Source organism: Motacilla alba, chromosome 8 (assembly GCF_015832195.1).
Source record: "Motacilla alba alba isolate MOTALB_02 chromosome 8, Motacilla_alba_V1.0_pri, whole genome shotgun sequence".
Taxonomy (NCBI): Eukaryota; Metazoa; Chordata; class Aves; order Passeriformes; family Motacillidae; genus Motacilla; species Motacilla alba.
In genome coordinates, this window is record NC_052023.1 from 6163327 (window position 1) to 6190053 (window position 26727).

Sequence of the window (26727 nt, forward strand, 5' to 3'; positions counted from 1 at the left end):
TTTTGTACCAAAAGCAGCAAGAAAAAGGGATACCTTAAAATACCATTCAGACAAGCAGTGCATTGACTTGCCTCCAGCTAGAATCTCTCTTTGGTTGGCCTGTATCAGAAAGAGAAAAATAACAGGGTTTGCATACTGTTTTCTCTAAATTGCTACATTATTATTTTAAAACATACTGAAATTCTTCAGGCTAGTAAGAGACTCAGTGGAAATTATGTATACCCAGGAAAGATGGCTTGTCCCCCAGTTACAAAGTAGAATGAGAGTTAGAAGCTTATTGAGTCCAATTCTAAAAGTTGTCAAATAACACAATGGCCACTTATTTTGTTTTTAAGGATCATATCTATAAATTATATGTAAAAGTGGTTCACAGTATTTTGAAACTTTGTATTGGTTTCAACATCTGTTTGAAAAAGTCAGTATCCAACCTGAGAACTAACTAAAAACATAAAGTCATGAACAGGTGAAGTAGATTTAATTTCTGAGTCAGTCTGTTGAGTTAGCTTGAGCTACCTGAGTCATGACACTGACATTGTCAGAGTATTCCTGTAAGATTGTTCTGAGTGTATGGCTGCAATGTGTCTTGCAATTAAATTGACATGTTTCTGGTTTAGTTTGGACTTTGCTTTTTCTTTGACTTTGCAAAATTCTTTCAAAAATGTTTACTTTTCAGATATTTTGCACAGAGAAAAAATGATGGTCTATTCTGAAGGGAATGAAGGACAGAGTATCTAAGATGATACATCTAAGTCTCCACAGTTTGGAAACCCCAGGTATGCATTATTTTAGCAATTTAACAACTGAATTGAAATCCTGAACACTCTCCCTTGCAGTATTTGCAACAATTTTCTGCTTTTATTGGAAATCCCATAAGTGTTTTTAAAAGATCAAAACTGTTTTTCCCCTAAGCCTGATTTTCTGGTTTCCCATTTAAGCAATCATGAACAAAACCTGCTTCGGCTCTATGCCTGAATCATCCTGGGAGGAGGTGACTTGCAGTGCTGTGAGTTAGGAGCCAGTGTGAGCCTGGCTCAGAAATCCTGCTGCAGATGCAGGCGCTCACCGGAAGCAATTGAGGATGGCAGTGGTATCCTGCAGGATGTGTGCGACTGCTCAGCGGGGGCTTGATTTACACAGGGCCACATTATAGATTATACATTCTGGTCATTGTGGTATTGTTATTGCTGGGCTGGATCTCAGCACAGGAAGTACATATAAGCACATTTAGAAGTGATAACATCCACTCCTGTTTAAAAAGTAATATTTTATTCTTGTACATAATGCAGCGTTTGCAAGGGAAAATAGATAATTTACTAAATAGTACTTAGCACGACTTGTAGGGAAAAAAATGATTCATTATGGGAAGGCCACAACCAGCATTTACAAATAAATCCACTTTTAATAATTTTAATTTTTTTTTCAGTATGGACTGTAATCCAAGATCAGGAAGGAGACAATGCATTGCCATGTGAAACACAATGCAGATCAAAATAAGTTTTCAGTGTGCCACCAAAACCACAGTGCTAGGTTTCTGTTAAGGAGAATGAGTAATACCATTCTAGCTGTAAAGGTTGCTGTGTGTGGGTAATAATTCCATCTAACTGATAGGGCAGATTATGTATTCTGCAAGAAAAATAAATAATGCCGGGCAAAATCTTGCCCTATTTCTTCAGCTCAATAAGAAAGCCCACCCACCATACCCACTTAGCTGGAGCTGCTCTATGCATACTTGTCTAACTTTAGGATTCAGGAACAGCTCTGTTCTCCATCCTGCGTGCCCAAACCAGCCTTGTTCAGGAACACATTGCCTCCAACCTTGGTGTGGAATGAGGAATCTGTTCCTGCTGCTGCTCCCAGGATGTGGGATGTGGGTTGACCCTCAGCTCTGCAGCTGCAGACAGTGTGTGTCGAGGCCCCTCTCAGAGCCTCTCTCCCCATTTCTCTTGAAATGTGTGAGCTTCAGACCTTTCTATGCACCCAGGGAAATTACTGACCCAGCCAGGGCTCACCCAAGTTCCCTCCTGGAGGGGGATATGAGTCTGTTCAGAAGAGGAATGCAATTACCATTTCAAATTTTGTGTGCCAGCCTATTCTCCCCAGACAGCACAAACTGACAGAACACAGGTAACATATTGTTCATGCTGTGCCTATTTCTTACTTTGTTTTGCCAGGGAAAATAGATTAAAATTGGTATTAAGTTTCCTTCTTGTTCTTCCAATAATAGAAAATTACCAGGGGAGAGAAAATAAGACAGAGATTTTGTTCTCTAGAAAGGCCTTCCAGCTAAATGGGTTTTTTAATGTTATGAAACATTCTTGCCTGCCTTAATAGATGAGAAAAGTAACAGTAGAACTGTGAAACAAATTAATACATCAAAAATATTGACCCGTGGACCAGAGCTAAATCTATATTCGTATTTGTAATAGTGTTGCAGATCGATAATACAATGCTGTACTGATGCTATATTGTATACATTGATTTGTTATAATGATAGTTACAGGTGAAGTTCTGAACAGACACTGCAACATATAATAAAGGACTGACCTACTAACAGATCTAATAATAAAACAGCTCTAGTAATAAAACATCTAATAAGATGTGACAAGCACATACATAAACTAATCCAAAACCTAATGATTTGTTTCACAGTTTCGTGAAAAAAAAATACTGTATTCTGTCTTTATTATTTAACATTAAGAATACATTTTCCTTTATAAATTTTAAATGCTACTGGTCTGAAATTTTTGTGCAGACAGTCAAACTAATATTGAAAAGAAGTAGTTTTTCCAGATGTCATACCTACAAAATTTTGAAATTATAATCCTACTGATGCCTCCTGATATTAATATGCCTTTGCATTGGGGTAGCCTCATTACAGTCTTTTTTGGAAGTGTCACCTGCTTAAGTAAGATTTGATTTACAAAGTAATGCTAAGACATATTTAATTAAGTTCTTCACTATTTTCCTGAGTAGGAATCTCTGTCCCTATTTTTAACAAAGGAGCAGCTTCAATCATACTGAGGGTACTTATGCAACTTTTCACAGCTGATTGATGGGATGAGAGCTGTAAAAACAAAGATAAGGTGAAGATCCTCTCTTGGAAAACACTAGGATATGAGTCTCTATTTTTATTTGTAGTTCATAAGTCTATTAAATAGACAATAATAACTTAAATATATTTATATTTTTTGTGTGTCATTGGAGTCAAACAGCGCACCTACATGGCTGCAGCATGTGTGACTCTTCCTGCAGTACATTCCGGTTTTGGCTTTCATTAGGCAGTAAGACATGTTGCCTGCAAAAATATCACAAAACTTGAAAAGGAGACTCTTAATTTCATATGGGAAATTTATTTCATCCCTCTTTACATGACATCAAAATTACTGTGCCTTTAATAGTGACTATGAGAATGAAAATACCAGGCCACAGGATTTGCAGCTAGCTTGAGACATCCAGAGGAAATTCTGTAAGATGCTTTAGTCTCTTTATTTTGCCTTTTCTGAAATCTGTCTGATTTTTGTTTGAGTTTATAAGAGCAATTGTTAGTGGAAATGTCTGTGTTTCCATTGAAGTGCTCTAACAAGCCTTCTGGTCTCACTTGAGCAGTGTAACAGAACACCCAAAACAACTGAGATGTCTTTAAGTCTTAGATATTTGGTTTAAATATTCTATTAAATACTTGAGAAGGTAAGAGTTCCTTAAGCATCAGAAGACAGAGAGTTTGAAGTTCAGACTGAGCCATGCCTCCTGCATTTACTTTTCCAATAAATCTATCAGGACACTGACCAGCTGGGCTGCCAGATGTACTCCTCCACATTTTGGGTAAGTAATCACTTGGGCCTGGGATCTACTGGACAGGCTATGCCTGAACCCATTTGCAGTTATTTTAGGTGACATGCTAAAGTGGTCAGCATAAGCTTAATAGACTTTATCCAGCACTTTGACAGGATGCCAGAGGAAATTCCTTGGGATTCAGAGTCTAAGATTTCATTTCAATTAATTGTCAGAATGATGAATATTATTTATTCCACTCTAAAGCTCATTTTAGTCTAAAACATGGTCAGATAGTGTCAATGCAGGCAAAATGGTATTTCTTCCTACATAAAAGCCCATCTAGATATAATCCAGTTTGCTCTCCTGTCTCTAGATTTGGTCTGCAAGGATGACAGGAATGGAGACTGCAGCTGGCCTAGGATTCCCTTGCACTTGAACCCCATATAATTAGGCAAGACTATTTTCCCACCAAATAAAATTACTAAAAGCAATAACATTATGAATTGAAACTCCTCAAAATTGTTAAATTCTGTCCAGTTTGGAAGAGGAGCTTTATCAGGCATTGGAGCCCAGTGGGCAGGGTGCTGGGCAGGGATTGAGAAATCTGAGTTCTCTTCCAAACTCTCCTGACTTTTAAATGACCTTGAGCTGTCACTTCTCTGTGCTGCAGTTTCACAGTCTGTATGAGCAGGATAATAATCCTGCACAAAGGTTTGAGAGTTGCTGAAGAAAGGATCTGTATGAACACAACATTTCTTGCACTAGCCTGAGCTAGGTGCAGCTGTGGTTAGAGGTGGCCAGGATTTGCTCAATTCCTCATCTATTCCAGAAAATCTGGGAAATTTTCATTGTTAGACTCCCTGCTTTCAGTTGTCTGTCAAAACACATTTTCATGTTAAAGGTCTTTCTTATCTTTCAGACCATTTCAAAATATCTCCAGAAAATTTCATTTTATTTAGTTATGCATTAATACTCACAGTTCATACTCCTGTTACTCTCAGCATCATACAAATAATTACTTAACATGGATAATGTATCTTTGACCTAAAAAAGAAAATACTTTTGCAATATTATGATTCGTATATGTGAGGGGGAAAAAATATCTGTTGGTTTATATTGTAAGATATTTCATTTACCTTTTGGTTTGAAAAAATCCCCTTGAAAGGACAAAAATTTTTTTTTCAAATTATATCTTGATTTTACACATTTTGTGTTAATAGACAACAAGCTCTGTGTACAAAAAAGAACAGCCTACTTTCAAAACTGCTGAATGGTTTGACCTCAAGGGAATAGAAACTGTTGACTCATTGTTTTTACTGCATATAATATTAGTCCTTTGTCGCATCCAGGGAATGACATCATCTTCCTCATTGTTAGCAGCAGGTTTGAATAACAGAAAAAGTGCAGCATTAGTTGTCTGCTGTGTTTTTTCTTAATAAATGAATGGATATCTGGTACCAAGAATCAGATTAGGGTTTTTGAGTAACATTTAGAAGGAGTTTGTGCCCAGACCCTGCAAAGAGCTTTGCTCCTGGCCACCATCTGCAGGGCAGTGGAGCTGGCTGGAGCACGGAGCCTGCAGAGGGAACATCACTGATGGTTCTGGCTGCTCCAAAGTGATAAGAGGAGGCAGGAAAGAGGAGACTAAGCACAGAATGAAACAGATCTGTTCTTCAAGGTCAGCTTAGTAAAAGGAATCCCTGCACTTCTGTGAATCATACTTCTCTGGAATCTAAATTTATGAAAAGTAATTATCTGAAAAGAAGTCATCTCTAGGACACGCAAACAAAAAGGGAACTGGTTATCTTCAAAATGCAGCATTTTAAGTATTCCATCCATTCCAAATTTTTATTCATGTCTATTAGTCTTCTACTCCCTATAACTGAAGCATCTACGTCCTAGTCTCAAGGAGTAATTCTTTATCAGAAGTATTTGGTTATATCTGCTTTGGGGAAGAGGAATACATCATTGTAGAGAGTGACCAGGCTGGTGGAATTTGTCTTTGACGTGATAGATCACCTTCTTCTATGGCAAAGAAAGTTTTAAGTGTTGCTTCCTGAACAATAAATATTGCCAGTGAAAGAGAGATTCCTTGAGAGTCTGACAAAGTGCCAAATCCTAATCTGCATTACCCACTGCCTCGAAGCTTTCCCAGGAAAATGTGATTATTTAACTATAAAATTATACCTTTGTGGTTCCAAAAATATTTATGCTGAAGATAAGTTCCTGTGTTGAGAGAATGAATCAAACTGTACTTTGAAAAGCTGAAATCCATATAGCTGTGAGAGAGGCACCCAGGCAGGAGGCTGGGAAAACTGGAAGCAATGGGTTAAGGAATCCAGGATGGCTTAATCACAGAGGTCCACATACCAAGAGTGGACTCAGGCTACACACATGGAAATACTTCCAGAACACCAGAGCTAAGAATGAAAACACAAGCCATGCTGGAAAAGATCAGATCAGACCTTGTTGACTGAAGTAGAAGAGATCTCATGTATCAACCTCTTCTCTCATGCAGGTAGAAAGACCTGCCTTGCATGTAAGTGTCTCAGATTGGAGCAGGTGCATCTATCCCAATTCTTGTCCTAAACTTATATCCCAGTTGTCAGACTTAACTGTTATGAGAAGTAAGAAATATTACACTTTTTTTCTTTGTGTTTCCTATGGTTTTGCTATTTTCTGTTCCAGTCCAGAGTTTAACATTTCTGAAAGGTCTCAAGTGGCATGAATTTTGGTGAGGCCAAATCACTTGATTTTTCCCTCACCCTGTTTAGAAGAGGCTTTACTTAGACGAAAGCAATCATGCCAGCCATTTCCCTTCATCCTTTAAAATTACTGGCCACCTCTAAAGAACTTGGCCTCTCTTCTGTGTCACTTTTTGACAACTCATTTGAGTTAAACAGGTTGCCGTGGCCAAATTAAATGCTTGGGAAATGGACCATACAATTAATTTGCAATAGTAAGTTGTCTCAGCATCATTTCTCTTCCTCTCGAGGGGAATGCTGGCTCAAGCAAAAGAAAAGATTAACGTAATAAAAATATTCTAAAGACATCCTGTTAATTGTCCCAAGATCAGATGGTATTGTCTATTCTTCTGTTGTGCACAGCCAGCAAACAGTGTAAAATCCAGAACTCCTTCCCACCATTCAGTGCTACAGGATAATCCCTGCATTTCTGGAAAGCAGATGAAAATGTGGTGTGGCAGAGCTTTGCTTTGGGTTTTAGAGGTGAGCTCAAATCTGCCCCATTTATGAATGTAATAATAGGGCTTGTTAATTTAGACACATCAGCAACTTTAATTGAGAGAATAAAGTTTGAGAAAAAAAGGAAAATTACGAGCAAAGTAACACAAATTTGGGGGGGAAATATTTTTTTCTCTGAATATGCTAATGAGACCTCCCATATTTGTTTGGGGACAGAAAACACTTGAGGTTTTATATTCAGCCAAACCAGAAATTTTAATTTACAAATACATTTGCAGTGTTGACCTTGAATATCACATTAAGTGGCAACAAATCTCATAGAAAAATAAGTTAATAGATCAAATACAACTCAGAAATATTCACAAGTGACTGAGTGAAGCAAAGCTTGCAGAAGAGTTAGATTAAACAAGAGGCTGTAATTCTCTATTTGCTCTAAAATTTCCATAACAAGGGCAAAGTCTGATTTTTGCTTATATGAAAATAGTCATAAAATATGTAAGAAAACACAGACTGTTGTTTGCTTCAGTTCCTGTAAACTAATCAGGCTGGATGATGAGTCTTCCTGTAAGTGGGAGCACTGCTGAATACTATGCATGAAACCCTGTTCCTCCCCTCATAAACAGCTCGAGCTTTGCCTATGTATCAATGCAGAAAAATAAGTATTGACTTATTCACAAATTACTTTTTAGGCACTGGATTCCCAGAAATATATTTGTATAACAGCATTTAGAAGCAAATGGATGTGTTAATAACCAGGTTTTCTTTCATTTTATGGCCTTAAAGACACTTTGATCTTATAAAATCATGTTTGTCATCTCAGCTCTGGTGCTCACTTCCTACCTCTTCTTCTAAAATGAATTTTTGATGTCAATTCAATATGCCCCTTTTTATTTTATTTCAGACTGTCAATTAAGATCTTTCTTAATATCTTATCAAACAAACAGGTTCCCTACAAGATGCTGACTTGTTCTCAGGGTTTTTTACTGTCTTTCCTAAATGAAGTATTTTGGATGTGGTACAGTTTGTTCACATGTCAAACATGGATATTTTAATTCTGTCATTCCCCAGAACAGTAAAGAGAGAAAATAAATCAGATGTTTTATCTGATTGTACTTTGATCAGGTTTTTCTCTGTTCTCAAAAAGAACAGCGTGGAGCTTCAATTGCTCCACAAAAAGCATTTTTAGCTCTGAAGATATTTTAAAGACATCTCAGAAAAGCCAGACCCAACACTTAGAGCTCTACTCATCTTAAAAAAAGACTCTCACTGTTTTACCATGGTCATAAATGACCATTTAGGATCTCTTGGTATTTAATCTCCACTACATTAACTGGGAAAAACTTATGAGTAGGAGGCAAAATTGGACAAAATTTCACTTGCCATAATACTTCCTATCACTGTCCATGACTGACATAAGTGGGTGATGAAAAATATCTGTAATTGTACTTCTAGGTACATCCTGATACATGGCAATCTGGGAAATACTGACACTGCGTGTGACAAAGGTGGGAGACATGTGTGAGCTTTCCCATCAGGGAATTTTGCTGGGTTTGAAGTATAAATTGAAACTAAAAATGTTAGTGATTAAGTTCATGGTGGCCATGGAAGGCTAGAGGCCGTGGGAGGGCTTGTGGTTTTTAACTGAAAAGGCAGAAAAGGTTATTGGCAAACGAGAAAGTAATGCTGCCTTCCTTGTGTGATTCTCTTGCTATAGGCAGAGGATGTTGCAGATTGTTCTGAGCATTGAGTAATTCAAGAAAACAATACAACTGTGAAAACCCAAAAGTTAGATTTCAACTGTTTTCCAACCCCTTTATTACCTTCTCAAATTGTACTGCAAAGATCCAGAGCCTAGACCTGTGGGAAATCCATAAGGAAAAGTCTGAGGAAGGCATTCTTCAAAATAGTTTACCATTTAGTTTCCTCAGCATGGTAGAAACTAGATAGAGCTGTTCTGCCTCCCCTCATTCTTTCCATTTATAGAAAGTACCCAAAAACATATAAACCTTTTTGAAATGTTTGGGAGACTTCTCTGTGCTCCAAGGGAGCTGTTGTTCTCATTATTTATGATATGTACCCAAAATGATTTCTCTCTTTTAGTGTCTCCAGTGCAAAATCATTACATTGCCAGGAATAAATTAAGCCTAACTTGTGGGGGGAAAAAAATTGGATTCCATCATGTGTTTCATATTGTACCATTATGAAAATGGTATATTAAATTCAAATACTTCAATTGTACCATTAGATGTTGTCATTATGTGGCTGGCTAATTGATAGGTTATTCAAATGAACATTATAATTTTAGACTTCTTAAAAGCATCCATGTGAAGGATTTCCAAACTTCAGAGAAGTAAACTGGGTGCTAGGAAGGAAAAACATGTACTGAGAATATTTCCTAATGCATGTCACTGAAAAATCATTACATAACTGCCGTGTGCATTCCGGGACTTGGTGCAGTCTATTTTTAATGCCCGGTATGAAAGAACTTCCTGCTACTTTTTCTCTTTGAAAGCTGCTTTGTGGTTCATTAGATGATGTTGTCAGGCCAAGTTTCTGCTCTCCTTAAACCTCAATTTTTCCTGGATTTTTTGGTTTTTTGGTTTTATTTTTAAAAAGGGAAACTGTACCAGAAGGAAGAATGTGCTGAGCATAAGATACCTTCGAGAGTAAGGTACATTGTGTAAGTGTCCCAGAACTGAACACTGCCAGACCAGGCCTAGTATTAAACCCAAAAGAAATCTAAACAGAGCAAACACATGCATATTCAAGAAAGGCAAAAGAATTTGTATGCCAAACAACAGCACCTAGCAAATATTTTCTACTTTCTGTTTATGAAAACAGATTTTTTTTTAATTTCATACCGATCTCCAGTGTTATCACAGGTCACCATTTTGACCATAATTTGGATAATCATGATCATTAACATAAAGCATTTTGCTTAAATGCAATGAAAAATTTTCAAACACAGGCTGTGCAAGATATTTTAGGATATTTATATTGCAGAGAAAGTTTACAGCATTAGTGTAGTTTTGCTGTTAAAATCCCAGACAAACAGATTGATAAAGATGAGATGGCCACAGGGACCAACATTTTCACCTCCTCTGATTTCCTGCAAAACAAAAGCCACAGGACCTCCTGAATTAATTTATTTTCAAGCAAGAGCATATCTTTTAGGCAATGGTACAGAGAAGTGACAGAGAAGCCACTAAATCTGCTAGAAGTGTTTAAAAGTATTAATTTTATAGCCAAAAATGTTTGTACTTGCAAATTAACAGGCAGTTCATTGTACATTGGAAAGGCCTTCTGTGACTCTCTTACTTTCGTCCCCAGCAGAGGAATGGGAGGACAATTTTTGGTGCCAGTCAGCACTGGGTGTCATTGCTGTAACTCTTGCTGTGAACCTGCTCTGGAAGTCTCTGGCAGGGAAGCTGTGGAACGTGTCAGCACAGGACTGGAACAGGTCACAGCTCAGCTGCCCTCCCTGCCACTGCTCCCTCAGCCACCACCCGTGCCCTGAATCTGAGCTCTCAACGTGGGGAGCAGCTCCTGAGCTGCCTCAGTTTCCACAGAAGGCACACAGGCAGCTGTGGGAGATGTGGAGCACTTTGGGGGACTGTTAGATGATGCTTTCCCTGGGGCTTGTGAAGGTAAACTGCACTGATGAGGGTATTTAGGAACCCCAAAGCTAACAAAATATTTGCTTTGACATTATCCCACCAGAAGCAATTTCTTTCCCTCTTCACTCTGCTGTCCCTGTAAAATTTCATCTTCACAGAATACTTTTAGATCATTTATTTCTGCACTTTTGTAGATCTTTCAAGATGGTTTTGTTGCCAAAGAGAATGGTCCAGTCCTCAACTATACTGCTCCCAGTCTCAACTGAGCACACTCCCCTCTCCCTCTTCACATCAGAACACTTTGGAATTATTTTCCTTTATTTTAATTTTTATTTTCAGAGGAAATATCTTCACCCAAAAAGATGAAATCTGACTTAATTCTGCTTACTTCAATAAAGTTTTTATTAAGAAACTCATTGCAGGTCACTTAAAAGTCTTCCACTGCTCTGCTTAACCTTGTCCAGTGCCTCATAATTACATCTTGTTTTCAGTTGCTTGTCACTGTTTGAGCTGGTATTTTCCAAGCCAAGCATCTGCCTCAGGTTTAATTTTTGGCAGTTGCCAGCTAAACCACTGTAGTAATTTTCAAGAACAAGGTTAAAAAAATATTTTGCCCATATTAAAAAATAATAATCTGGTTGCTTCATTCAGAAGTGTTGGTATCCCCATTGCAGAAGGAATTTGAAATGGAACACCGTCACTGGTCTGCTTTCATCCATGCAGCTTTTAAGCAGCAACTCGGAATTTGGCAGCACCGCTGCTGTGGTTTCACAGATGTGCATCCAAATGTAAAAAAAAGTTTAAAGACTCAAAAAAAAAAGGAGAAAATCTCACTTTGCATGTGATTGGTTAAGAATCATTGACTTTTGCTGAGTTTTCCAAAGGCCAGCCCGAGCATGCTCTGCGTTCGGGGGCTTTTGTGGAACAGCTGGGTACACTCTGTGCCCAGAGCAGTGGGGACCACGAGTGCTCCTGCCTTCCTGTGACATCTGGGTGCCTCTCCTGTGTGCACCACCTCCCTTTCTCCTGCTGAGAAAAGGAGGATGGGTCACAAAGATGAAAGTCTGGGAGAAGGCCTGCAACCAGGGAGCAGAAAGGGAGAGGAAGGAGGAGATGAAGACAGTGGAGTCCAAGGAGACAACTACTGCTGCTCAGTAATAATTCTCCTAGGACCTCATGGACAGAAATCAGTTGTGGAAGTAGTTCTGCATGACTAGGGAAAAAAAAGATTATGCATAATTACATAAAGAGATTCTGCTATGCCATGGGAAAAAGTATGATATATTTGGTAAGGAGATTAATAAGCATCATGGAGATAAAGATAAGATGCCAGAGGAAATAATTTAAAAAAAAAATAAGAGGTTGGATGTGCAGCTGAAGAAAGGGAAGCTAGGAGATGAAAATAGAGTGTGAAGTGTGTAAGAGGGCAGGAGCCAGGAAATGGAGAGATGGAGAAACAGTGTGGAAGAGAAAGAGCTGGGAGGTACCTTAAAACAGCACAGAGGAGAAAGAGAAGGCAGGAGGAAAAGCATCAAGGGAAAGAAGGGGTGTGAGTACAGATTGAACTCTGAGACTAGGCTGATCTTCTGAGTCAGACATAAATGCAAATTGTGATTTATCTGTAATGGTATAGGAACAGGAATCAGGTATGACTAACATCTATAGCCACATTTTCTTTTCTTGTTAGAGATCTTTATCGCAGATTCTGGATCTCGTGAGCCAGAGCCCTGGAGTTAAGGTGACCGCATGTCATTATCTGTTTATTTTTCAGGCTTCCTCTCTCTGATTTTGTTAACAAACATTCAAGTGCCTTAAGCGCAATATAGGGCTTTTTTTTTTTTTAATCACAGCAAAAAGTATTTCTGCAAAATCCATTTGAAAATGCTACAAGTAATTTTGAAATGCTAGGTAGGGCTGCCAGCAGTGTCTCTCACTGGCAGAGCAAAGCAAGGCCCTGCATTCAGCCTGATGGCCTTTCACTGTGGGTGTTTGTCCTCTAAGAGGGCTTGCACCATCCTCATTACATTGTGTGTAATTCATCACAGGGGTCAGCAGCCCTGCCTTGGCAATTTTACCTCCCACCAGCCAGGAGCACAGCCTGGAGATACAGGAGCAGAGTGGGAAAGGGCTGGGTGCTGCCCACGGGCAAAGCAGAGCTGGAGGTCACTGAGCAGCAGCCAGGGAGGGGAGGGGGAGGTGTCCTGCCCCGTGGTACTGCTGGAGCTCCAGAGACACCAGTTCTACTCCTCCAGTGGCAAAACAGGGGGAAACATTGAAATTTGCCCCTACCATGGTGATTTAGCTTGCAAGCATTTGCCATTTTTGTTAAATTCCAGTTTTTTTATATAAATGGCAAATGCTTCCCCACAAACAGTGTGTTTGGTTTGTCACGTTTTCTGCAAGCTGAAGGCAAGCTTTGCAGAACTCAGCTTTACTTTCCTTTTGAGAATGAAAGCAGCACTGCTGTCAGAAGATTGTGTTGTTGGTGTGTATCAGGTGATAGAAAAAAATTACTCTGCACATGGCCTGATGTATTTTTTATATATATACTTGGGATCTGCAGGTGTTGATTTGCTGTCTGTTTATCTGTTTGTCATACTGATAGCTTAAATCCACATACTACACTTCTAATAACAACTCCTAGGGAGAAGGTTGCTGTTACTGCTTGGTTCCTCCTAAAGATTAAACAGAGCTAAAAGCTGTTACATTGACCTCTTGCTTCTTGAGGCAGATCTCTGTTCAAATTCTGACCTACGTCCTGGCTAAAAATGTGTTCAATCTTTTCTTAATTTGTAGTAGATACTTGTGTACATTACAAAATCGTCTTGCAATTTGGCAAATTAAGTTGTCTGTGGTTTGCTCTGGAATTGCAGAGATATTGCAGTGCATGCAGCGTTGCATAATGAGGTTCCCCAGACTTTCCTTACTCAAGTGAGTAACAGCAATTCTTATCTCTAGCGAGCATCGGACTCGTCCCGTTTTTGAGAAAAGAGTTAGTATCAAATATACGATGGGCATGTTATGCCTTGTGGCTGCAATGTTGTTTCAATTAACTTCCCTGAATATACCACAATGAAAAGTGTCAGCTTTTTGCCTCAGAGGCCTATAATTAGATTAAATTAATACTGTTAATTATCTACTACCTTCTTTATACAAAACACTCTGTTTCCATAAATTAAAATGCTCGTACAGGAAGGAAATTGTTGTTCTCTGTGATACATGCATACAGTGCTGGATTGTGAATACTGTGACTGTATCAAAGTGTAACACAGCTCTGCAGCCCTTATTTTACAGGAGCTGAAACAAATTACATCTGAAAAAAATCCACAGACAGCACACTATTTTAAAGCATATATGTTGGTGCAAGGAGGTGATATTACTGAATGTTACAGCTCTCCTGAAACAAATACACTTCTCTCTTTAACAGATGTTCTCTATAAAATTCTCTTAGGGAGATTAAATACAGCTTTGTTTGTGTACCTACAGTCACACCCTCAAGGACTATGTTATGTACAGAGAAAAAAAACTGCTTTTTCTAGCAGAGTGTACTTCTCCTTTCAGAAAAAAAATTTAAAAGTCCATTCTGTAGGAAGCATTTACAATTAATAGCTTGGTTTCCAGGCCTGTGTGTATATTCCAGCTAGTGTGGACTGAACATCTCCTCTGCCTGTTCTCCAGCATTACTGGATGCAGGCAAAAGTTCCTGACTGATCAATTCAGTCCCATCCTGGCATGCCTGATTTGGAAGTGCAGATTTTCAAATGGTGGTACATCACCTCTAGGGAAACATATCTGAAGCAGAAAGTACTCTTTTTTGATTTGACAAAGTGTATCCCAATGTCCCTATTTCCATCAGAATAGATGTTAATAACTTCAGGCCTGAACATGGATCCTCCCTCACCAGAAAATTACAATTAACTTTAGCAGAAGCCCTCATTCGGGCCTGCAATATACTCTGCATATAAATGTGATCTGTACCCAGGACTGCTCTTGTGTTTCATTAAGGTCAAACCCTGAAAAGCTTTTGAATACTCAGTGTTCCTACAAGGCATTGCATTTTATTGTGGTTTGTGCTGTGTATCTTTTCCTTTAAATGTTCATTAGCTCGGTGTATGTAAAAGTGTTCATTAAAATATCATTGTGCTGGTAATAATCTTAATATTGAGGAGTGAAGAGGGCTGTGTTGCAGTAGAAATGCTGCCCCGTTTCCTGCTCTCAGGGTGTAACAGGAGAAAGAAAGACCATCTTGATAGGCACTATCTGCTGAAGGAAAACTTTCAGAGGAGCTGAGAATCGACTTTAACCTTTTAGTGGCTGCACTGTGAAGAAAACGTTTCAAGCTTCCTACCCCGAATTAGGCATCTTTAATTCAAAAGATTCATAAATGCTAGTGGCCCTTATAATTACTGCTGCAAATACCAGAAAACAGTTACAGAGGAACAAAGAAATGCAACTGGAAACATGGTTCGGTGGTCTTGTACTTCCCTGAAAAGCTGATTATACTTTTGGCTGATTCACTTTCTTTCAGAGGGAATTCACCCTTTCTGGCAGTTTGACTCTGGCTGCACCAACGGCACAAAATGTATCTGGGGATGAGGAAATTGGCTCGGGGTCTTCTGTGTGTCAAACTGAAATTTGCCACCGAGCTCTTGATTTTGTCTTTTAGCCCCTGAGTGCCCCTTGTTTGGTCAGATTCAGAAGCCATTTTAACCCTAGTTTAAAAATAGAGCCATTTCATTTGTGCTTTTGCAGGTGCCTTGCCCAATTCCATGCTTTCCCTGCATGACTTATCTTGTAGGATAAGCACTAATCAAAGGTCAAGGTTATTCTGAAGTATCCAGCATAGGAGAGTTCTCTTTCTCGTAGATCCTTAAGCTGAACTTCGCAGAATTATAACTGATACTGTGCTGAAAGGTAATTCAAACAGGGAAAAAGTACAAAATGACAAGCAGGAACCTTTGGCACTGTAAAATGTCCCTGGTGATTTGTACTTAGTGCTTCTTCAAAACGCAGAAGCCATTTTACCACTCAGAGCCATGGCAGAAGTGAATTATTATTTTTTTCCGAGTGGGGCTCTGCAGATCAGGGCTTCAGAGCCAGGCTTGGCACATCTGGCTCTCAGAAATGTGCCATGTACTTTACATCCGAAGATAATTTTCTCGCCTCTGTGACACAGAAGCCAAGAAGCGTGGATTTTCCCTCCCCCCTCTCTCTCCTGTCTGATTTTAAAATGTAACACGAGGTCACGCATGAAAAGCTCCGGCTGGGAGATACACCTTGCTACCCATTTTTTTAAGGAAACCTGGAGACGAACCTGCTTGGTTTTGCCTTCTACGTGAGCTGCGGTGGGAGAAGATGCTTCTGCATCCCTGGACGCGGGGCTGAGGGAGGAGAGCCCCGCCGCCGCCGCCGCCCGGCAGCGGCCACAAAGATGCGTTAGAAACATCCCCCCGGCAAGACGTGGGTCCCTTCTCCGTACTCACTGCGGCTGCGAAAGCACCGGAGTTTCGCTGGGGAGACTCCAGTCCCGGCTGCGGGGAGAGGGAGGAAAGGGAGGGGAAAAGAGAAAAGAGGGGGGAAAAAAAAAAAAAAAAGGAAGAAGGAGAAGATAGGGGGGGGAAAAAAGGGGCGCAGTGCGAGTTGCGGCGGCGGCGGGAGAGAGGCGGCGGGGGCGGCCGGGGTGTCCGAGCCCCGGGGCCGCGCAGCGCTGCCCGGCCGGCGGCCGCCCCGGGCCTGTCGGCGGGGACCGGGGCGCAGCGAAGCGGCGGCGGAGCCCGCGGAGGAAACTAAATAAATAAAATCAGACTGTTATTTAAGGCGCGTAAATTTAAAATTATTTGGACAGGAAGAGCAAGGGGAGCGGAGCCGCAGGAGCCAAAGTAACGGTTTCGGAGCCGGGCGCGGCCCCCCCGCCCCGCGGCCCCGCGCCCCGGCGCTGCCCGGGGCCCGCCCGACCTGCCCGCACCTCGGCCGGCGCGACCCTCCCTCCTCCCCGGGGACCCCGGCAGAGCCCTCCGGGAGCACCGACATTTTGAGTGCTGTGTGGTGGGGCAGGCTGTGCTGAGAGCCGGTGAGAAATCTTTCTTTCTCTCTCTCTCTCCTTCTTTCTCCTTTTTTCTTTTTTTTTTTTTCCTCCCCCCCCCCCCCCCCCCCCCCCCCCCCCGTTCTCCATGCACAGGATGACAGTCCCCACGGATAAATGTAAAAGCTTTCCTCCCCTCGCTTTTTCGAGGGAATTTCAGCACTTTAGTCAGGAGATAATAATGTCTGGCTGCTTCTGGCTGCCCAGTGAATTCCCAGGTACATTTGTGGAAGAAAACCTTTTCTTTCTTTTAGAAGATGAAAAGTGGTAGTTTTCTCCTGTGTTAACTCTTTCTTCATGTGAGCAATGCAATGGCATTTCCTAGGGAGCTAATATCTTACCCCACCATGGAATAAACCATTGATTCCATTCCTCTCCCCACACTGAAAGCTGGAAAGAAAGTATTTTTTCTGTACTTAAATGTGCTGTGGCTTATTGCACTGGAGACTGAGGAAAATTCACCTTCAAATACCATCTCATTCACTCTCCCCCTGCTAAGGGCAGAGCAGTGCCAGGGTTAGCCCTGCACCTCTGCCCCTCTCTCCCAGCACCCACAGATCGAGTATTTCACCCCCTCACGGTGCTGCTGCCACAGATGAAACTCTCTTCGTTCCCTGTAGGATCCCTTTAGGATCTGCCCCTTTCCAAAAGGAGCTCAGCAGCCCCCGCCGTTGTTCCGAGGATAATTTAGAAACAAAGGTCAAGTGTAACAGCTTTGCTCATCCGTGTAACTGAAATAGGGGAGAGGGCTGTTGCCCCACAGCTGTGTCCTCACACAGCCTGGTCACTGGGAATCCTGGTACAGCTACATTTAATGCTCCATTCCTTCACTTTTTTTCTGTGCTTGCTGTATTTGTTTCTATTTATACCTCTCCTCTCGATACTGCACTCTTTGCTGCCGATTCCTGGGCTGCTACAGGGTGATCTCTGCTCCTGCCTGGAGACTTACTTGGCAGTTGGTTTATGTCTCAATAAAAGCTCTCAAAAATCTTCAATTCAACCTCACACGCTGCAGTTTTGCATCTCTGGGTGAATGTGTTTGTCGACGTTTTCAGGAATATGCGAGTTCTTGAAACTGGAGTTTTTGATGTTGCCAAAATACTGGGGGGAAAGCGCCAAAGCAATTTCTGTAACCACATGCGATATTGCAATCCTTTTTAGGTGTCAAGATTCTCTATTAATGAGACTTGCTTTATATTATTTTCTCCTCTCTCGGTAAATACAAAGATTTCTGGAGGAAAGCCATTCCCCAGCAACCGGGCACCTTTTGTCACTGCCAAACCCCGTAAGGTGCGTGTAACCCACCCGCTGCCTGCTTGCTTCGGTTTCCCAGAGGCTCTCTGCAGTAACTATTAACTTCCTGGGATAATAGAGAGCAATTTTTTGCCTTCCAAGTATCTAACTAGGAATTTCAATTGATCATCTTGTTGAGGGGCTCACAGAGAAAACGCAGCAGTGAAATCAGATAAAACACACCTTTAAAGCAGCCTATCAGCCGTGACTCAGCCGCCGAGGCTTTGGGCATGGCCGGGGGGTGATTCGTCCCGGCTTTAACCCTGAACTCCTGGCACGCAATAAACGCCGCTATTTCTGACTAGGCGGGGCATTTTTCTCGGAAGAGAAGTTGTTCTTATTAAGCCACTGCTTAAACTTTACCTTAGCGTAAATTAAATGCTGATGAAGCTCCAAACGGGTTTGGAATGAGGGGTTTTTTTAGTAGCACGGGTGAAAAAAACAAAACAAAACAAAACAAAAAAAGAAACGTGAGAAAGCTGGATATTACCTTCTGGTGTAGCACGGAATTCCTCTTTGTAAGAGGAAGGGAGAAGGAAAAGGCTTGGAGCATCCTCCAGGACACGAGGAAAGGAAGATGGAGAGCAACACAGAGCGATTTGAGTCACTTCACCTCAGGGACCTGTGGATTATGTTGCTCGGTTTAGTATTTCAAGGGGTTTAGTGCTCTTTCTACCGGGAATTTTGGGGTTATTTCCCCAAAAATGCTTCTTACGTGCTGTGCTGCTCCGATTAATGATCATGGCACAATTTTTCATATTTCACAGAGGTTTTTAATCAGAACACAGCAGTGTGACAGAGCTTATAGTAAATATGACAGACAGTTTCAGCAAATTTTTTTTTACTTGAAAATGTAGTAACTGATTTTGTGGGGCTAATTAAAAAAAAAAGTTAAAAACTAAACTAATATATTCCCTCTCCTCTTTTAAGTGCTATTTAAAGTAGTATTCATTTTGCATTGATTTAAAACCTTCTATTTTGCACGGCTGAAATGTAGACTATTCAAAATGAAGCACTTTAAACTGCCCATCTGCCCAATAAGTAGATCCTGTACAAATGTTAAAAGTTTCATAATAGACTCTTCCCGACACGGTACTGAGCATCGTTAGCTCCTGTTGGGGCTGGAGAGGCAAATGAGTTTCAGTCTGGTGAATACTCTCAACTCTCTGTTGCAATAGAAAATTTCCAATGGTTAAATTGTGTTTTAGGTGCAAGCAATAACTTAACTTCACAAATATCAAAAGTGCTGCTTCCTAAATGTCACCGTATTCAGATGTTCTTGTTTTGTGAGATGCTGTCATTAAAATAGTTTATTTCCAGACAAAACAGAATAGCTGGTGGAAAGCAAATATTACTTAGAGAACATCTAGGCTGCAATCAGCAGATGAAGCGACCAGAAGTGCTGTATTGCAGCTTTCGTGTCCTCTTTGACAATGGTTCTCTGCTGCTTGTTTTGAAACTAGAAAAAAAAACGTCGTCTGCAGTGCACAGTAAACACGAACTACTAAACTGAGCTGTTTAAAACCTCTGGCAATCGAAGAAACACCACTTATACTGTTTCTGGTAACTAAATTCAAAACCAGATTGGTGAAAGTTTAAATACACAAAGAGGAAAAGTGTCATCTACATTTAGAAAGTAAGTGACCTAGTTCTACAAGCTCTTGTTAGTGACAAAATACAGTTACTGCCTAAAGCATCTAAGCGCCATCCACTGTCCTCAGGCCACGCAGCCTTTGACTTCCAGCTCTGCCTGTGCAGGGGCTGCAGGTGACCCCTTATCAAAGGATGTTTTTATCTAAAGCAGGACCTCAGACTCTTGAGCCTGACGGAAAGGGGTGGGGGGAGTGAGGAGAAGGGAGGGGTGCATTGAGAGGTGGGAGAAATCACAGTAAACTATTTCCTTTTCTTAAAAGTCCAGCAATATTAAGCAAGTGAAGAGTAGCTCTTGTATTAATGACTTGATACGAATGACCTAAAATAAATTGTAAAAGTTGATACTGGAAAACTAGATATGAGCAACCAACATACACACGGACGAGCCTGGGAGTACTGTGTAAAGTGAAAGGTATAGGAAACTGCTGGGAGCATGGATTTAAAACGTTTCCATTGCCTAAAAAAACCACCTCTGGAATTTCTTGAGACTTACACTACCAGCTGTTCAGAAGGAGAAAAAAAAAAAAAAAAAGGAAGAAAAAGAAAAAAAGAAAAGTTATCTGGCGACAAATGTTGTTAAAAAGGAGGGAAACACCCCAAGAAGTCTGCACACCCTCAGGTCCAAAGGAGACCCCGTCCTGGCGGGGTTCAGTCCATGCTGGGGGGGAAGGAGCTGCTGGCCTCCAGGAGTTCCACCACGGCTGCCCTCCGGTAGAGCTTGGCCAGGTCGTAGGCGGTGGCCCCCCGCTTGTTCTGGTGGCCCACCTTGCACTCGGAGCGCGCCAGCAGCAGCTCCACCACCCGCACGTGGCCCTCCTGGGCCGCCAAGTGCAAGGGCAGGTTGCCGTCGTTGTCCTCAATGTTAACATCGGCTTTGAACTCCAGCAGAGTCTGCAAAGTGTCCAGAAAGCCCTCCCTGGCTACATCGTGGATGACAGCGAAGCCGGTACTGTCTTTCAGGTTGGGGTTCGCCCCGTTACTGAGCAGCCGCCGGGCGATTTCGGGGTTCCCGAGTTTCATCACCTACGAAAGAGAGAGGAGAATTGGAGACCGCGGGTGGGGGTTTGCTCCAGCACTGCCTCCCGTCCTCGCTTCCCATCCCTGGCTTTCGTCAGAGCCCAATTCTCATTTAAAGCAGACAGAGGAGACTCGCTATAGAACCAAATGACACACCAGAACGTCTCGTTTTTCATGTGTTTGTTACTGAACTCGGTGAAATTGTGAGAGATGTTATCATTTCGGTGGTCATAGCTTTCTGCCTCGGAGAGATTAATGCCTGAAATAGCACAGAATGGCACACAACAACTTTTTTCTTTTTTTTTTTCCCCAAATGAGGGTCATCTCAGTTTCTTAACATATAAAAATTAAGTATAGTTCGGTTTTATTTGCCTAAGTATTGAGACACCTCTGCATTACTGTTTAATCTTGTTAAACAGCAAATATAGGGTCTCTGAGGAACAGATATTTTACCTAAGCAACAGCAAATGTAGAATGTGTTTTTACAAGCTTTCAGGTGTTTACATTGTCTGTGCATTATCATAAAACAAATATTTGGACTATACCATAGGTCTATCTGTTGAGAAACATAAATGTTAAAAGAAATTCTTCTCCTCAATATTTGTGTTTCATTAGGTCACCCAAAAAGGAAAAGTCAAAAGGAATGTTTCAAAGTTACAGAAGTTGTCTTCTAAAATCAGTATATTATATTATACTTTCACAACCTTTCTATAAGTAAACTGTGGCTATGTTCTGTCGTTAAAACATCCCTTAAAAAAAAATACAACAACAATAATTGGATTTTCTGACTGTTTCTCTCAGGGAAAAAAAAAAAAAAAAAGGCTTCTTTCAATTTTCTCAATTGCACCATAAAACTATCATAATTAGAACACAAATCTGTCTTATTTGTAACTTAACTGCTAGCACCGATTTCCTTGTAATTCCTGATTTTTTGTTTGCACACTTTCCAAAAATGAACACTGTAATGTATATTGTGTAATCTCTAGCCTATAGGCAGTATTTTCCTGTCCTTGTAACTAGTCTCATTGTAAGTATAAAATCCGAAAAAAAAACCCAACTCTTTTCTATTTCCTTAGAGAGAGATTCACACATTGATTTAAAAATCTTGATTAATTAAAAAAAAAATCAGCATAAACGAGCATTACAGTGCATTAGATTTAGCCTGAGGAACAATTTCTACAGAGGTTTGCTGAAAATCTCTCCTGACGAAAAATATACATCAAGTTTTTAAAGAAAAACAAGATATAATAAATACATTTATGTACAGCTTTGAAGTGTAAAGCAGCCCAGCACATTATAACCACAGACAGGAGCAAAAGTGCAGATAAGACAGGCTGGGATTCAGGGAAAGAGATCTCTCTGTGCCCCAAGGCTTCCAGCTCCCGACTTCCAGCCTCTTCTTTCACTTCTAACAGAGATGGAAGCGATGTAAAAGAAAACAAGATCATTGTGATCTCTCTTTGTTTAGTAAAAAACGGACATTCTGATCTCCTTTTGAGAGCCCGGGCTGTATTATTTGTGAATTCAAAACATATATTTGGGCTAAGTGGGAGTTTTCACTGTTCAGGCCAGGGGACTGAAGGCTTCAGTTAAAGATGCGAGGGGGAGAAAATCCTAAAAAAGGTGGTGCTTTTTGGCCGTGGGCTACAACTGAACAGCAAATGCCTCCTATATTTTGCAAAATAATGTTAGGGGGGAGGGAGGCGAAGAAGTAGAAAGCATTAATTTAATAAATCTGACAAAGAGCATAAGGGCAGGAGATGTATTTGAGGCCTGCATAGGTACACTTCACCAGAAATAAAAAGGACAGAGCAAGACAAGCCGAGTAGTTGTTTAATTAAACATAAATGCAGAGGAAAAATATAAATTCATTGACATTAATATAGGAGCATTCTCTCCGTTGTAATTGAGAGAGAGATTACAGAGAGATTATCTCACTCTTGCAGAGTGCACTGAGAGAGAAGTCTTTCGAGCGTGGCCAGGCACCCACAGCACATTTCAGGATGATACATATTGAAAATAAGTCGACAGATTCTCCTGTTTTGGTTTTTGTGGTGGTTCATTAGCTCAGTTGTTATAATCCCTAAGAAGTATCATTAGGGCACAGATGCATGTTTAATGCAGCTGGATGCTATGTAATTGTGTAAAATATACCTTAATTCAGGATATGGACAGTTAGCTGCTTTTAGAAAAAATATCCAGCATTCCTGTAGGACAAATCGGTTTTCAGCCCTTGTCCCGAGGATAAATCAACTAGCTAAATATTTCCTGCTTTCTTAAAGAATTTAGCTTGTCTAAGTTTTTAATTTAAACCCTTTCACTCTCTTAAAAGTTGCTGCAAGTGCCTGCGCTGCCATGCGATGCCCTATTTAGGTGTTAACAGGACAGCGAGGAGCCCACAGATCTCCAGCTTCAGCAAAATTATCAAAAAAGGGTCATTCCTGCAAGAGGTGCTTATTTTCCAGCTTTAACATTTTGATGTTAAGCCAAAAAGCTGTAAATATCTCGAGTATATTCACAGGTTCTGTGCTGTCTAAAAATCCACTTTCAGAAATTATTACCATGGTTTTGGGGGAAGGGGGAAGAGGGGTTAAAAACCGATTTTACTAATGTGTGAAATAAAAAAGACCTATAGCTCCACTTCCACATTGCATTACTTAAAACTTAAGCACAAATAACCACACTTATGTTCCCTCTGGATTTATAAATCACATCTTTCACTATTTGGTAGGTATTCTAGCCTTTTTGCCATCATTATCTGATAATATTAAAAGCAAAATCTTTCATCAGCTACAATAGTTAGCAATTGGACGAGTTCCAACTCCTGCCTGCACAACTACACGGTTAAAAATTAGGACACAGCACCCTATACGATCAGAAAGGAAATAACTGGAAGCAGTGCCCTGCTAGCCGACCTGAAAAAAGCAAATATTAAAGTCTTAAATATGAATGAAAAAGCAAGTGATTCAGCTGGAACCCTGGCTCGCAGGGCTAGCTCTTAATGTACATCGGAGGTCCTCGCTTCTGAGCAGCATGATTCCCAATGAGAAAGGTCATTCCCACAAACAGAGTATAAAGGAAAAGTACCATCCACAGCAGACCCCAGAACCCAGACGAGCCACGCTTCAAAAGCACATTGCAGGGAAATTAAAAAAAAAAAAAAAGAAAAAAAGAAAAAAAAAAAAAGGAAGAAAAAAAGATAAAAATCCTAAGCTTCAAAGAACAGAACATTTGTGTTTACAGACCTGCTATGAAATCCTGCTCACCTAAGCTGATTTCTTTTCATCTCAGCTCTCTCGTTCCTTGCCTCCTCCCCACGAAGTTAGAAAATATTAGCAAACTCGTAGCCCGTTTGACATTGAGGGTGATCCCCGATTGAAAGAATGGTTTTGACCAGTTTTATTTCAAGTACGTCATTTTAGGGAGTTGGAGCCACTAAACTTATAAAATATGGCATCCAACGAGTTTGAAAAACCACTCGAATTTCATCCACCAGCCTGCTTAAAACGTTGTCTTTTTTGGAAACCCGGGTCACGTAGGTACCAGTGATGAAATATTTTCTCCCTCTCTGGATACCAACCTGCAGCGCAGTCCTCCCAAATCCATTTTGTGCATTGACGTTTACATTCTTTTGCAACAAATTAGTAAGTTGCACTAGGTCCCCCTTGGCAGCCGCGGACGCCAGCTCGTTCCCAGAAGGCTCGGCCATTCTTTAGGGTGACTGACGATCGGAAAAAAGATGAGATTTTTTTTTTTTTTTTTTAACCAGGCATGGCATCGGAGACTGACAGAAGGATTGGGATGGTTAATCTTCTGGAGTAAGACCTTGTAGTAAATACTCGTAAAAAACCTCCTTGCCAAGAGCCCGCCCCTAACTCACACGTGATTATTCAGCAAAACTGCAGCTCCACTTGAAGCAAGATTTCTTTGCTTCCACATATAGAGTAACTCTTATTAAAGACTTCGGCCACTTTCGCGGGGGGAGGGGGGAATAGATTAAGAGCTATGCGATATATTGTATATGTTATAGGTAACATATATACACGTACACCGGAGACTCACTCAGACCTGAGATCTTGGAAGAAGAAGACAACCCACCCTGTTCACAGCCGGTTTCTGAAACTTAGCAGCAGCAGCAGCTCGGAGGAAAGGTCTCCTGTAGCAGTGTGCATCCAACTCCCGCTCGGGATCCCCCCTTCATCCCTCTCCGTCGGCTTAGTCCGGGCCCAGCAGGGAAGGGAAGGACGAGCCGCGCCCGCGGAGGGCCGGGCGCGGCGGCGGCGGCTGTCCCGGCGCCCAGCTCGCTCCCTCGGTGCTCTCGCTCCCCGCAGCTCCAGCAGCAGCAGCAGCTTCACTCCCGCGGCCCCGCGCAGCCTCCGCGCAGCGGGCGGGCGCGATCCCGGCCGGCGGCCGCCCCCGGCGGCGGCGGCTCCGGAGCATCCAGGAGGGCGGCGGGCGGCGCGGGGGGGCTGCCGCGAACCGCCGCCCGCGCTCAGGGCGTGGAGGAGCCGCGGCGCGGAGCCGTCTCCGCCGTCGTCTCTCCGCCGGGGTCCCTCCGCCGGGGTCCCGCCGCCGCTGTCCGCGCTCCGCCGGGCGCTCCCCGGGACAGCCGCTCCTCCCTTCGCGGCCGCGGGGCGCGGGGAGAGCTCCTGGCGGGGGCAGGGGCTGCGCTGGTGCCGCCGCTGCCCCGGCCCGGCCGCGCTCGCAGCCGCACTGACAGCCCCGCTCGCCTCCTCTTCCAACTTCGCGAAATAAAGCTGCACTTGCCGGTCCGCGGCCGCCGCCTCCGCCCGCGGCTTTGCGCTCCCCCCTTTTTAAGCACAAACAATCGCTACTTCTGTTTCCTAAGGACACGAAGCCGGTTTCTCTCTCCTTTTTTTTTTTTCCCCCCTTCTTTTTTTTTTTTTTTTTTTTTTTTTTTTTAACCTCATCAGCTTTTTTTGAAAAGAAAAAAAATTTGAGCGCTTTTTGAGTTGAAACACCCGCCCACATTTTAACGGCAGAGATTTAAGGAGGCGCGGCGGAGTTCGGGCAGGAAGGCCTGCAGCGGCTCCCGCCCGCCCCTCGCCCGGCCCCGCCGCGCTCCGGCCGCCGCAGCTCCGCGGCGCCCGGTGCCGTCCCCTCGCCGCGCAGCCCGGGCACGGCTCCGCCACAGCCAGCACAGCCCGGCTGCTTCTAGCAGCAGCGCTGCTGAGGCCTAAGGGGGGGAAAATGAAAGGAAAAGGAGGTTGTGGCAGCGGGAGCCGCCGCACCCCGGCGGGAGGAGCGGGATCGGGGGAGCTTGGCAGGCGGGAGGGCCGCCTCTGCCACGGCGCTGCCCGGAGCTTCTCCCTCCCGGCGGTCTCCACCTGCCCGCCGGGGGAGCGGGGCCGGCTCCTGTCCCGGTCGTGGCCGCCTCGCCCTCGCTCGGCGCCCCGCGGGCAGCGGCTCCGCGCTCGGGCAGCGGCGCGGGCTCCTCTCTCATCCTGAGGACAAGGTCAAGGATGAAGGGTCAATGTCAAGTTGTCTTAACGCTGGAAGGCGACCGTCCACGGCAGCACTCCTTGCTTCCCGCGTTTCTGGTGTCCTTGATTGATTCGAAAGTGCCATTTTGAAGGGGGACCGCGCCCGGGCACCGAGAAGACGCGAGGACTTCGCTTTTCCTTCCCAGGGCGAAGAAGTGAGGATGGTACAGGACGGGGATGTCACCGCCACTCTGCCTAACAGTATTGAGTGTCTTAAAGTGCTTTAATGGCTGGATTGCTTTAGGTTTCAGGGACCCTCGGAGGACTGCGTTCTGCCAAGCGAACCCTCCGAGAGGTAAGCGGCAATGTCATGGCTGCCTGATAAGCACACGTAACCCATCGCTCGCAGGGGCAATCTGCACGTCTGTTTTCTGCGTGCACGCCACGGGAAAGTGATTTTGAATGTAAACAGGCGAGACAGCTCGGGGAGGTGCGTTAGGGAGGGAACCTGCGGTGGCTGCAGCTCCTGCAGCGCTGCCCCGCGGGGGGAACCTGCCGCTGGCAGCCGGGCCGGGGCCGGAGGTGGCCGGGGCCTGAGCCGGGGCCGCCACCGCCAAACACAGCCGGCTCTACAGCAGCGGATC

At 42.8% G+C, this 26727-nt stretch overlaps 1 protein-coding gene and 1 long non-coding RNA gene across 3 annotated transcripts; one reads left to right on the forward strand and one right to left on the reverse strand.

The window, feature by feature from the left end:
• The first annotated feature begins 15975 nt into the window (after positions 1-15975).
• Positions 15976-20154, forward strand: LOC119703796. Of its 2 annotated transcripts, none has more exons than XR_005257779.1 (3): positions 15976-16054; positions 16440-16664; positions 16827-20154. It is a non-coding gene; the product is annotated as an uncharacterized LOC119703796 (long non-coding RNA). The 2 variants fall into 2 exon arrangements; XR_005257780.1 differs by having other exon boundaries at positions 17297-20154.
• CDKN2C (cyclin dependent kinase inhibitor 2C) lies at positions 18720-24878 on the reverse strand. The gene is made up of 3 exons (XM_038144139.1): positions 24738-24878; positions 24220-24360; positions 18720-20645 (listed from the first exon to the last, which is right to left on the reverse strand). Exons 2-3 carry the CDS (start codon positions 24346-24348, stop codon positions 20271-20273), a joined length of 504 nt encoding a protein of 167 aa, XP_038000067.1. The 5' UTR covers positions 24349-24360; positions 24738-24878; the 3' UTR covers positions 18720-20270.
• Between the last annotated feature and the right edge of the window lie 1849 nt (positions 24879-26727).